Genomic DNA, 13,995 nt, shown 5'->3' on the forward strand with positions numbered 1-13,995 from the left:
AATCACTGAGGACTCGGGGCGGGGTGGTGGTGTCACTGTTAATGGTCCCCTATGGCTTGGATGCACAGCTCGGATACAGTAGGAGTCATAAATTTTCTGGGCCCAATTTTGTGCAACTTTATTCCAGTTTAGTTCAGGCAAGCCCCATCCCTGCTGAAGTTCTAGCACCTACTGATGACATCTTTCCAACCCTGCCAGCCCTTTAATTGAAGTCTGGTTTTATTGTCTTAAGGGATGCGGGTGGCGCTGTGGTGTAAACCACTGAGCCTTGGGCTTGCCAATCAGAAGGTTGGCGGTTCGAATCCCCGCGACGGGGTGAGCTCCCGTTGCTCTGTCCCAGCTCCTGCCAACCTAGCAGTTCGAAAGCACGTCAAAGTGCAAGTGTGCTTCTGAGCAACAGTTTCAGGAAACCACAAGTAGATAAGAGTGCTTTTCTGCTCATCGGCTCCTGCTTTTCAGCTTCCTGTTGGAGTATCTGGCTGGTCACAGTGAGAACAAGATGCTGGATTAAGATGGACCATTGGCCTGATCCAGCAACTCTCTTCTTACATTTATTTCATAGAATCACAGCATTGGAAGGGGGACCACGAGGATCATCTAGTCCAGGCTTTCCCAAACTTGGGTCTCTACCTGTTTTGGGACTACAGTTCCCATCATCCCTGACTGCTGGTCCTGCTAGCTAGGGATGATGGGAGTTGTAGTCCAACAACTGCTAAGAAACCCAAGTTTGGGAAACTCTGATCTAGTTCAACTCCCTGTAATGCAGGAATTTGCAGCTGTCCCTTAGGGGAATCGAACCTGCAGCCTTGGCATTATATTACTGCTTGATTGTAATGAAACTTATTTTTAGCTTTTAATGATTTTGTTCAGTTTCATGTTTTTTTATATTGCTGCAAACTGCTGTGATATATTTTTAACGATGCAGTGCCATACAAATATTTTTAATAAGTAAATAAATAAATAAAACCTCTAAGCAGTTCACAAGAAATCTTAAAATGATTTCATCTTCATCAGCCTCTCTTGATTCAGGTTGCCTGGAGAACTCTAGCTGAGTGTCACTAGCATTCTGGTGGCACCTTGCCGCCAAAACCCCTGATGATTGTTCCAGCTGCTTCACACAGCTATTAAATAGCATCAGGAACTGAATAGCACCCTGCAGCACCCCAGGGAGATGACACTGTAACATCCACAGGCGTGTATGTCTCGTACCTGTGAAGCTCTTTATAATTTGGCAGTGCCAGTCCTCCCCTGCAGCTGGGAGGAATTGCTTGTCTCCTTGTATAAATCATTCACAGCATACAACAAATTGCTTCACATCCAGGTCCTAGAGGTGATTAATCACAGGTTGTCAGCTCTTGCTGTTCATCAGCTTGCAAAATTAAAAGACTACTCTTTTCGTCCTAGGTAGGCCATGGCAGGCCTGGAAAACAATCAATATATATATGGAATAAATTTATAAGTGGAAGCATTGCTTTAAAATGAAAATGGGGAGGGGATCTGTGCTTGGAAGGCATGTCTTTCCACTCACCTGCCTCTCCAGTTTGGGCATGTGAAGTCCCAAATTGATTCTGATTCAGATGCAACAGAGAGGAAGAGCCGAGTGTCACCAGCATAATGTTTTTATTTATTTTTGATGGTACAGATGATATGTTTTGAGAACATAATTGTTGCAACAGTAAACAACAAATACCCTGTCCTAATAAAATTACAGGTTTTTTTGTCATGCTATGTAATACAGGCATGTCCAACGGGTAGATCGTGATCACTGGATGTCCGCGGTTGATCTCTGGTAGATCATCGGCTCCCCCCAAAGAAGCTGAACAACTGTGGCTCCCCTAAAAAAAAGCTCAAAATTTTACCTCCCCCCTGAAAAAACTCAACTTTGACCCCCCCCCAAAGGGGGGAGATTGCAGTCTCTTGGGAGTTGGCCACCCCTGTAATAAAAGTTTCATTTGATCACTCTAAATCGTGCCACATTTTCCCATGGGTGGGACTCCCACCAGAGTCTGAACAATTTATGTATCAATAAACATTGAAATCAGCCCCGAGTGCTCACTGGAAGGACAGATCATGAAGCTGAGGCTCCAATACTTTGGCCACCTCATGAGAAGAGAAGACTCCCTGGAAAAGACCCTGGTGCTGGGAAAGATGGAGGGCACAAGGAGAAGGGGACGACAGAGGACGAGATGGTGGGACAGGGTTCTCGATGCTACCAACATTGAATTTGACCAAACTGCGGGAGGCAGTGGAAGACAGGAGTGCCTGGCGTGCTCTGGTCCATGGGGTCACGAAGAGTCGGACATGACTAAATGACTAAACAACAACAACAACAACAAAACATTGGTGTCATGTTGATGGCATCCCATTCCCAGATAAGAAGTACTGGTGATAAAATGGTGCCCTATGGTACACCATAGTGTAGACATCAAGGGGCTGATGAACACTCACTCAGTGTAGATATGATCAGAATTATCATAGTGTTTCCAATACTTCTATCACAGAATTGCTCCAGATTACCATGGCCTGTGGGATCGAAAGCTGCCGAAGGGCTGTAGCTCAGTGCGTGCTTTGGATGCATAATGTCTCATGTTCAATCCCCAGCTCCTCCTCCCCTGCCTAAAACTCTGGAGAGCTACTGCCAGTCAGTGTAGACAATATTGTGGTTGATGGACCAATGGCCTGATTCAGTATGCTCCCAGCATGTTTGCACTCCTATCTCAGCCACATCTACACTAGCTTGGTTATGTCCACAGGAAGGAAGATGACAGGCTCCCCAAGGACATGCCCTATGGGGAGCTGGCACCAGACCCATTGGCAGACCAACTCTGCCCTAGAGATGTCTCCAAACATGACATGAAATCTGGCAATATCAACCCTGTTATGTGGGAATCCCTTGCAGACAACCGCAGTGCCTGGAGACAGGCCATGTATCTCCAGCAGTGACCCGAGGAGGAATGAGCACTGGGAGGAGCACAGAGAGAAGAAACGCCTTGTTGCATGTGCAGCAGCTCAACTGGATGCCTTCATCTGCCCCAGCTGCAACAAAACATGTCTCTCCCGTATCTGTGTCTCTGTGGTCATGGCAAGCCCTGCAACTATCCCACAGTTTGACTTCACCCCCAAAGGAGCACTGTCTCCCAAGACAGATAAATGCCAGCAACTGGGCCCAGGGCAGACTTATCGAGCATGTGGTCAGATGCATCAGGACTCACATCATCTGAAACTGATGCCACAGCAGAAGCTTAGACATGGCTCTCTACAGTGCCGGTCGCTAGCTGATGGCTTTTTTAAAAAATAGGAAGATAAATGAATAAAGGACAATGCTAACCATGGCTTTTAGCTGTAATTGCAGGAAGCTGCCTTACCCAGTCAGGCTATCTGTCCATCAAGTCTGTTATTGTATACTCAGAAAGGCAACAGATCTTCAAAATCTCAGGCAGACAAAGGCCTTTTCCCATCACTTGCTACCTCAGTTTCTTTTAACTGGAGATGACAAGCACTGAACCTGAGACTTTCTGCAAGCAAAGCATGTTTTCTACCACCGAGTGGTGGGCCTCCACTAAGTTGGGAACCTTGCAGTTTAGACCATGAAATCAAACCTAAATAATATAGTCCATGACCAATCAATAGATGCGAAAGGATAAACAGAGTCAAGGTACCAAATCAACTGCATGCATTTCTGTAACAGATATGAAAATGTTTCAGCAACATTACAAAAAGTAAGTCCTATGGTCTATACAATAACAACCAAGCAATCCTATGTGCTTCACAACACGGAAATGAAGACACACAGTGTGGTGCAGTGGGAATTTGAGTCGGCACAGCTAGGTATTTCAGAACACATTTTTCTGAACACCATTGTTGAGATATTTTAGAATATACTGATGTGATAGGCGCCGCCTGCAATTGTCTGTGGGCCACAGTCCGTAGACTTATTCTTTGAAAAGTTTTTAAAATCTTTTCATATCTGTGTTCTAGAAAAACATGAGGCTTCTGTAGTGCCGTTAAGTGTTCTTTCTCTCTCCCCCCCCCCCCCAATCTTAGAAACACAAATTTCTGGTCCTTAAGACTGTAAAGATAGGCTTGAAAGTATGTAAGTAGCATGTGCTGAAATCTCCGTGTGGCTTTTCCAGCAGTCAAGAGACAGAGCTGTGTGGGCCCTTCCTCAAAAGCAATGCTATGTCAATGTGTGCAGATTCTTACATTATTAACCAGCCTCATTAATAGACCATAGGATAGCTTTTCCTGAACTTTATTTTGCAGAGTGAAGAGGGCTCTCTATGGAGATAAGGAGCACCTTGCTGACCATTAATGGAACCCAAATGTAGAACCTGATGGTCCCTTGGTCAGAGCTCCTGCAAGCCAGTTCTTAAAATCACATGTTCTTATAAGGTAAGAAGTGTAAGACCTTTGTGCATGCAAAAGAACGAGAGAAACGACGAGAGTGCGGTCAGTGCTTCCCACACATTGACATCTTCGAAGCCAGGCTGTTGGAGCAGAGGTGGGTGTGCAGCTCCACGTCCCCAAATCACGTCAGAAGAGCCGGGCATATCTGCCAGCTTTGAAGATCTAAAGGACACACCAGAATGCCTTGGTGTAGAAAACATGTGCTGGGCTTGAACAGATGAAAAGCACGTATCTTAAGAGTGCAAGAGCCTCTGGATCAGGCCAATAGCCCACCTAGTCCAGCCTCCTGTTCTCAACAGTGGTCAAAACTGATACCTGTGGGAAACCTGCAAACAGGACTTGAGGGCAAGAAGATGCCCCACTTGTGTGGTTTCCAGCAAGTGGTACCCAGAATCATCGCTGCCTTCAACTGTGGAGACAGAGCACAGTCATCGTGGCTTGCAGCCATCGATAATAAATAATAATAATAAATTTTTATTTATACCCCGCCCTTCCCGGTCCAAAAACCGGGCTCAGGGCGGCTAAAAACAAATTTAAAACGCTTAATTGTAAAAGCAGCATAAAACACAGTATAAAAACATGAATAACAATAAAATTCAAAGTTCAGAAATCAATTTAGGGGAAATCCATCTAATAAGCATTAGATAATCACCAGGGCTAGCTGGCTGAATTAGTCCTACTTGGGCCAGCGAGGAGGAAGAAGAGGGAGGGAAGAGAAAGGAAATAAAAGATCAGGATGAATTCAAATTAAAGGCCAGGCGGAATAGCTCTGTCTTACAGGCCCGACGGAAGGAGGTTAAATGCTGAAGGGCCCTAGTCTCATGGGACAAAGCATTCCACCAGGTCGGAGCCATCACTGAAAAGGCCCTGGCCCTGGTGGAGGATGGTCTGACTTCCTTAGGGCCCGAGACCCCTAAACTATGGTTATTCATCAATAGTCCTCTCCTCCATGCAATCCCCTTTTAAAACCATCCAACTCAGTTTCCATTACTGCCACCTATGGAAGCGAGTTTCATATCTTTTAGCTATGCACTGGCTGAACAAGTACTGACTTTTATTGGTCCAGAATCTCCCAACATGGAGATTCACACATGGAGTTTTGTACTTCAGGCTCTGTTTGTGGGCTTCCCACAGGCATCTGTGGGAAGAGGGTGCTGGACTAGCGAAGCCTTTGGTCTGACCCACAGGGCACTTCTTAAAATTTATGCATGCAGCCCTCTCTATCTCCCATCTCTCTGTTTGCATGTCTTGCTTGACTCAAGCTGCAGAGATTGTCTTCATCAAGACTGCCAGGGCCGACTTTGGAGCAGCGCTCTCCCTTTCCGCCAGGGATGCTGGAGGACACTTTGCAATTCAATCAGGCACGCGGAGACTTGTCTGCAGGGAATGACATCCCTCCCACACCTGCCTAGGCGAGCGAGTCAGGGAAGAAGGCAGCTACCAAAGAGAACAGGCTGCACCCTCCATCGCTCTCCTGTGAAATCCAGGAATGGGGCACCAGCAATGAATAACGGCAGAGATGTGAATCCTTAGATTGACTGCAACATTTTAACTGGGAGCAAGGGACAACCTAAGAGGCATTGGCACTATAAGCCTGTCTTCACCAACCCGGTGCCCACAGATACTTTGGACCACAATTTCCAACAGGGGCAGCTGTAATCTAAAACCTCTGGGGGCGCCAGGTTGCCAAAGGCTGCCACAAGCTATGCACAGGCAACTTAACCTACCCAGCTGCAAAAAGTGCTGTGCATTTAGGGTTTCCAACTTTTAGAAACCCATCCCTGCTCTGTCCCTTTATTGCTTCCTCTTCCTTTTTAATACCAGAGAAGAAAAGTGCTTGGCGTTTTTATAGCATTGTATGTTTGATGTCCTGTCCTGCGGCAAAAGGGGAAGAAAATACAGTCCTCTGTTTCAGCACTTTCCAACTCACTGCAATGCAGCGAACGCTGGAGCAACAGGGGGGAGGCTTCATGAGACTGGCTAAGGCTGCAAACATTTTCTCAGGACAAGCACCACTGAACGCCACTTACTTCTGAATGAACGGGCCAACGCCACATGAAATAAGCCCAAATTAAATCACATCCGCACTGCTGATTGCAACATTTCATTTCAGTTTGCCTGGGAGCCTGATGCAGCCCTCGGGTCTCTCTGTTCAGCCCTGGGATTCCCCAATGGCCACTTGCCCCTCCCCAGCCCTGATCTGCACCTTCCTTTGAGCGTTTTTGCCAGGACTGGAAGGAGTCCTTGTACTCACATAATCCCTCTTGCTTGCCCAGATGGAGGGTTGAGAGCAGGGTCTGACTCCCTGTAGAATTTAGCCTACTCTTGTTGGCACTGAGTAGTGAGAGACAATGGAGTGTTGAGAGACAATGGAGTGTGCCTCTGGGGGTGGAGTCAAACTATTGTGTTAGCAGCACCCAAGGGATTTCCCCAGGGCACAAGCCTGGGCAGTGTGTCTGGAGGTCCTGGGCTGTCCAGATGATACGACACCCCCCCTTCCCCTGGCTGATGCGGTCCAAAGGAATTCAGAGCAAGGTGTTTGGCACCAGCTTGGCTGCAGGAGTTGCCAGAAGGTGTTCAAGGCACCATCCAACCACCGTAGGGACTCCCTTCTGGATCTGTGTAGGGTTTTTACTCCTGAGCCTTTTCTTCTCCTGAAGAGATCCCACAAGGCAGCAGAGGCTTAGAATCCAGAATATGGGGTGTTAGGGGAGGGGTGGTACCTTGGGTGGGGGACATGTTCTGCTCCTTCTGTGGTAGTTCATCCATCTTTGGTCCCTGTTCGCAGCTCTCACCTGTGGCTCCTAGAAGCTGTCAGCATGTGACAGCAGCTACACCCTGGCAAACAGTTTCAACTGGCCAGCTAAACCAGATGAGGGCAGCCAATGGTTCTCAACCCCTCGGTCAGTTAGGGACTTCCCTTGCATGTGAAAACAGGCTCCAGCAACTTGAGCAGACAAGACCAATAGTGGGTCCAATGGTCAAGGAGGAGTTTTCTGTGTGTGCTGTAGAGGGAAGTGAGGGGTAGACGAGGCTCGCCTAGGTCTGGGCAATATATCAAAATAGCATCCAAAAATGAAGCCCCTATTGTGTTATTGGTTTCATATTTTTTGATCTGGCAAAAATATTGTGAATCATGATGCAGGGTGTGTGTGTGTGTGTGTGTGTGTGTGTGTGTGTGTGTGTGCTATGCAAAAATCACAATGCGGGGAAAACCGTGAATCCAGCCAGTGCCCCTATGTAAAATGTAAAGGGACCCCTGACCATTAGGTCCAGTCGTGGACAATTCTGGGGTTGTGGCACTCATCTCGCTTTATTGGCCGAGGGAGCCAGCGTACAGCTTCTGGGTCATGTGGCCAGCATGACTAAGCCGCTTCTGTCGAACCAGAGCAGCGCACAGAAACGCCATTTACCTTCCCGCCGGAGCGGTACCTATTTATCTACTTGCACTTTGGCGTGCTTTTGAACTGCTAGGTTAGCAGGAGCAGGGACCGAGCAACGGGAGCTCACCCTGTCGCGGGGATTCGAACCGCTGATCTTCTGATCGGCAAGTCCTAGGCTCTGTGGTTTAACCCACAGCGCCACCCGCGTCGCCCCTATGTAGCTCTATCCTTATATCAGACGTTGTGATAAATCAGTGTATCAGGATGTTTAGCTGGTGATATATTGCTATGTTGAAAACGAGATATCACCCAGCCGTCGGCTCGTCAACCTCGGAAAACATCCCATCTAACCTATTGCACAAAGGTAGAATTTACATTCGTTGCTCCGCCCACTTTGCCTCTTGCCAAGCCTATCATCTGCATGAGACCCCTATAAGGTTGTTCAAATAGGAGTCTGGAAAAAGTCCCCTCCCACTTTTCTGGCTTTGCACTAGAAGCATATTGTACCAAGGACATACGGTGCTGATTTGAGTGCAAGCATCTTAAGGACGGAGGCATTCCCTTGGTTCTGTTTCCTCTCCTTTTGTAGGTTTAAGCAGCTCCCCCTCCTCTTCCCCAGTTGATCTGATGTTTACATATGCCTGCTGTTCTCTCTTTGCTTGCAGGCAGGCGGTTGTAGCTACCCCATTAATGATGCGGCAGCAGTAGCACCTTCTACCCTGCTTTCCCTCAAAAGTACTTTCGAGCACTGCATAACAGAAGACTTCTAACATCCTTCCGAAGAGGAGGAGGCGGAGGCGGAAAGCTGCAGCCCTGGAACACTTACGTAACAGCTTCGAGCTCAGATGATTTGCTTTCCTGGTTTTTAATCTGCTCAGCTGTTCTATCTTTGCTCGCCGCGGTTGGCGGAACTTTTGTTAAACTGTGACAGATTAGCACCGGGGCTGTAACCCATCGAAAGCTCAGCCATGTTTATTTTTGGTCAAGAAAAGGGCAAAACCGGATTCGCACTTTCAGGCATATCTATTAATCAGCCGGCGCATGGAATGGATAAAAAGATTTGCCTCGTGGCTCGCATTTCACCCAGGCCCTAGGAAGACAGGATTGTGACGTGCTTATATGCTGGTTAAGAACACCAGGGAAGGGTTCGTTCTGTTTACAGCAATGGACATCTGTAAATACAAGTACCGCCTTACAATACAGGACAGATTGAACAAGGGAGGGGTTTTTTTTGCTGCTTGTTGTTTGGCAAGGAGGAAGCAGGATGCAAATCTAGCCATTTATTCAGGGCCAAGTGAATGTGCGATTGTGCTGAGGATTTTGCTCACACAGAAGAGGTAGAAGAGCTGTCCCTGGACAGAATTATTTCAGGATGCAAGCAGGGATGAGACTAAATGATACTTCCTATAGGAAACCTCCAGCTCCATTCAGCATTAGATGTCAGGGTGAAGACTAGCAGCCTAACTTTCTCCCCTCAAAAGCTAGCCCTGCGCTTTGAATCTTTGTGACAAGGGAGACCCACTCACGTCATGCAACCACAATAAATTGGGTTTGATGCTCTTTCCAGGGTGGTTCACCTATGTACGCATGTATGCGAATATATGGATCCACACATCCGCCTGCCTTTTTAGACTCTCTTTGCAGGGGCTGCTAGCCAATTCTGGGCCTACGGCAAAAATCTTTTTTATTTTTTAAAAATCCAAATATTAAATAGATTCCCAATGGCAAATACAAAACCAAAAGCAAAAATTCTCCCCATTGCACACCCTCGTTGAGAGAAGAATCAATGCAGGGGTTCCAGAAAGAAAAAGGAAACCTTGTTGACACCTGCCCCCCACCCCCCGCCCCAAACAACCTCTGTAAGTGGCTTTTGCTTTGCAAAGTCCATCCCACAGCTATTAGCTGCTAATCCATCTTCCTACCTGACAGGCAGCCAAGCACTGTTCTAGAAGGACAGTGTACTGCAAGGCTGATCTGGTTAGCGCTCCTGCGTGCTATTTAAACAAAAGCATAATCTTACTCAGTCTGACTATATATGGAATTGCCCGACGAGCAAAAAAAGCCTGGGATGCTTGATTGGGAGGGAGGGAAGGAGGGAAGGCAGCAAGGAGGCCGCTAGCTTCGCGAGTAACTAAAATAGGCTTTTGGTAGCGAAGGTCAAATACCCAGTGTGACCCACCATCTCCCTTGGCGGCACACCGCTTTTAAACTGTGCATTTCCCTGCTGGAGACCAGCAGAAGAGGCACCCTGATCGGATGGGCTGCCTTTGTCAGACTCCGCTCTGGCATTGCCCCCGATTCCTTTTCCAAGGTCAGGGACTGGCAAGCTGATTGTCCGAACGTTGTACACTCTCAGCAGGATCTCCAGAGTGTTACATTCGGCAAAGCCGTGCTCCTCCAGAGCCAGGCAGGTCCTTTGCACTTGTTCGATGCAAGGGGAGAAGGAACAGATGCGTCCACCTACAGAAAAAGAGGGAGGGAGAAAAGAGGATGAATGAATGAATGAATGAATGAGAAGCGGCAGCCTGGCTAATCTCCTCCAAACCCCCGTTCCCTAGCAGTGCTACCCGAGCTCTGATTCTGTGAATCACTTATTTCCATAGCAGCTTTGCTGAAGTCGCTGGGGCAGCCCCTCTGATGTAAATTCTATGACAGGCGCAGTTTTTCAATTTCCTGGTTTTATACAAAGTGGGGGAAGGCTGCTGACTCCTACAGACTGGAGATTTAGAGAGAGGGGGGTGAGTGCAGGGGTGAGGATCTGCCTCCTGCAGTTCAGTGCCAGCAAAATCTTGTACTGTAAAGGGTTTAGAAAGGGCAGGACTTTCAGCACAGAGAGTATTTCTGCACCTTTTCTGTATTTCAGCGGCGTGCATGCAGACAGGCAACAGGAACAGTCTGTGCCTTATCCTTGTGCCTGGTCCCTGGGTTGTTAGCATGTCACTTCCTAGACCCTTCACACAGATGCTATAGCACCTCAGTAAAGAGATACTGACTTTCGCACAATGCGCTTCGTTAATGTCAGAGTTGTGTAAACAGTGACCGTCTCTCTTTTCCTCCGCTGCTGTACAAGTTGTCTCGGGACGGAGAAAAGGTTTTAAGGTTTGTGATCGGGACAGGCAGGCGGCAAAGGCACGCAGCTAATCTTCCCTGGCATCTCCTCGACTAGCACTCCCCCCAAAAGGGTGGCATTCAATTAAACAGTTCCACCGGGACAAGGACTTTCAACTGTGCAATGGAACTTCCCTGCCTTCGTCTCAGTTGTAGGAAGAACATATTTAGGGGTTGCACAGCATGACAAGTCATTGGATGGACTAGTGGAACTGTCTAGTTGGACACTGCCCAACATTATAAACAGTAGACGTATGCAAACCTAACCGGTAATCCTGTTTTTTTGCCTCCCTTTGCAGGAAGGAAGGCATTGCACAACTTCTTTCAGACTTACACAATGCTGGCTACTTCACTACGCCTTAGGGATATATCTCAGGGATATCTCACGAGTTGCCTTTTCTGCTTGCCAGTACACTGAAGAACACAGCAGTCTTTTATACAGAACCCAACCTAAATGCATCTAGCTCAGGTTGTCTCCAACCTGGGTCCCCAGCTGTTTTGGACTACAACTCCCATCATCCCTAGCTAGCAGGACCAGTGGTCAGGGATGATGGGAGTTGTAGTCCAAAAACAGCTGGGGACCCAAGTTTAGCTGAAACCCCGATTTAGCTGAATACACGCCCACCTTAACTGGCAGCAGCTCTCCAAAATTTGAGGCCTCTCCCAGCCCTACCTGGAGATGTTGGGGACTGAACATGGGACCTTCTGCAAGCAAAGCAGATGTTCTGTTGCTGAGCTACAGCCCTTCCTTGTGTCCCAGATATCCAGCGTTTGAAGTTAATCAGACCCAAACAGCAGCCCACAATCCCAGCAGAAGGAAGCACACTTGCACAGGAAACACACAAATATAATTTCTGGGGCTACAAGGAGCAGACAATCCACATGGTTTAGAGAGATATAATTGCTTCTGTTAATTTTTTTTTTTTTCATTTATATGAATGCCAGCATTAGACCACATAGGGACTGTGGATCCACGGGCCTTACATGGCTAGGCTTAAAGTGAATGTCTTATCATTTCTTTTCCTATTATGACTACTTATCTACCTGTTTAAGAAGGAATGGTGCTTTAAGCCCTATGCAAAACATCAATGGGCAATCAGCAGCAAAATTGTAAACTTGCAAAAGTGCAAGAGTTCTTTGTGATGGGTTCCAAAACCACACCTCTAAAGAAAACCCAGCCAGCTGTCCATATCCATCTATTCCCACTAACAATATAATACTCTTTCTTTTTTTAAGGATCAGCTAACAAGATACAGCGGTACCTCGGGTTACATACGCTTCAGGTTACATACGCTTCAGGTTACACACTCCACTAACCCATAAATAGTGCTTCAGGTCAAGAACTTTGCTTCAGGATGAGAACAGAAATCGGGCTCCGGCGGCGCGGCGGCAGCAGGAGGCCCCATTAGCTAAAGTGGTGCTTCAGGTTAAGAACGGACCTCTGGAACGAATTAAGTACTTAACCCGAGGTACCACTGTATATGGGTTATTCAGCTATGTTTTACTCAGAGTAAACCCACTGGAATTAATAGACCTAACATAGCCATGTCCATTCATTTCAACAGATCTAGTGAATACACCCTCCCTGTTTACAGAATAAATCCCAGCTTGTTTTTTAAAAAAACAAAACAGCCCCCCAGCCCCACATTGAGCTTTTACAAAATACCTCCAGTCAGCTGAAATTTAAACTTGTTGTTTAATTAGAAATGCAAACACTCCTGCAAAGAAATGTCACCTTTTAAACTGCTAGGGTGAATCAAGGACAAAGAAAAAAGTGCCAACGACCCCTGACTTGCTTTCTTTTTCTTTCTCTCTCTCTCTGCCTCCCTAGCAGCTAACCTATCACAAACAATAGTAAAACTTGAAAGCCTCCTTATCACCTCCTTTACCTCCATTCTGCTGGATGACATCATTGCTCCTGCTCTAAAAGATGTCCTGCACACCATTACAGGTGATAAAAAGCCTTACACTATTATTATTTTGATTTCTTACTTGCCTATTTGCCAGCAGGTTTCAGGTCAGGTTACTTAAAATTCAATATTAAAAAAGAACAATTCTAAACAAACGGCTGTCACTATACATTAGGCTGGGGTGGGGTGAAGGTATTTAAAAAGCCTGGGATTTTACAGTAGGTGGAAAAATAATCCCTGCTTGTGGAATGTCCTCCCTGGTGAGACGTCTCTGCCTCCCTCATTTAAAAGCATTCCTGCTCACCCAGCCGTTTGTTGGCTCAAAGATACTGGCCATGGCAACCACGAACTTCTTAGCGGTGAGAGGAATGTGGTTGCTTTTAGGTGCTTTTAAACGTTTAAAGTAGTTTTTGTTAAAAAATATATATTCTTAATTGTGACATTGCAACTTTTTTGTGTTTGTTGCCCTGAGCTTCTCCGGTAAGAAGGGCAGGGTGTAAATTTAATACAGTGGTACCTTGGTACCTAGGGACGCATGTAGCACTGTGGGTTAAACCACAGAGCCTAGGGCTTGCTGATCAGAAGGTCGGCGGTTCGAATCCCCGCGACGGGGTGAGCTCCCGTTGCTCGGTCCCTGCTCCTGCCCACCTAGCAGTTCGAAAGCACATCAAAGTGCAAGTAGATAAATAGGTACCGCTCCGGCAGGAAGGTAAACGGCGTTTCCGTGCGCTGCTCTGGTTTGCCAGAAGCGGCTTAGTCATGCTGGCCACATGACCCGGAAGCTGTACGCCGGCTCCCTCGGCCAATAAAGCGAGATGAGCGCCGCAACCCCAGAGTCGGTCACGACTGGACCTAATGGTCAGGGGTCCCTTTACCTTGGGTTATAGATGCTTCAGGTTACAGACGCTTCAAGTTACAGACTCCGCTAACCCAGAAATAGTATCTCGGGTTAAGAACTTTGGTTCAGGATGAGAACAGAAATCGCGTGGTGGCGGGGCAGCGGCAGTGGGAGGCCCCATTAGCTAAAGTGGTACCTCAGGCTAAGAACAGTTTCAGGTTAAGAACGGACCTCCAAAACGAATTAAGTTCTTAACCCGAGGTACCACTGTACATAAAATATAATTGTTGAAGAAGTGGCTTTTGAGGAGAGACCGAAGTGGGAGAAGGACACAAAGGGGTTGCTGGCA

The 13,995-nt window shown here is 47.1% G+C and overlaps 1 protein-coding gene across 1 annotated transcript in view; it reads right to left on the reverse strand.

Annotated features, from left to right (window-relative positions):
• Window positions 1-1,603: 1,603 nt before the first annotated feature.
• Window positions 1,604-13,995, reverse strand: part of TRMT61A (tRNA methyltransferase 61A) — a 62,053-nt gene continuing 49,661 nt past the window's right edge. The window contains exons 4-5 of the mRNA XM_083519968.1: window positions 8,002-10,250; window positions 1,604-7,643 (exon numbers count right to left, since the gene is read on the reverse strand). Coding sequence (XP_083376094.1) covers window positions 9,922-10,250 — 329 coding nt within the window. The 3' untranslated portion in view covers window positions 1,604-7,643; window positions 8,002-9,921. The remainder of the gene's footprint in view (window positions 7,644-8,001; window positions 10,251-13,995) is intronic.

This window comes from Podarcis liolepis, assembly GCF_965112155.1.
Source record: "Podarcis liolepis genome assembly, chromosome: 1".
Lineage (NCBI taxonomy): Eukaryota > Metazoa > Chordata > Lepidosauria > Squamata > Lacertidae > Podarcis > Podarcis liolepis.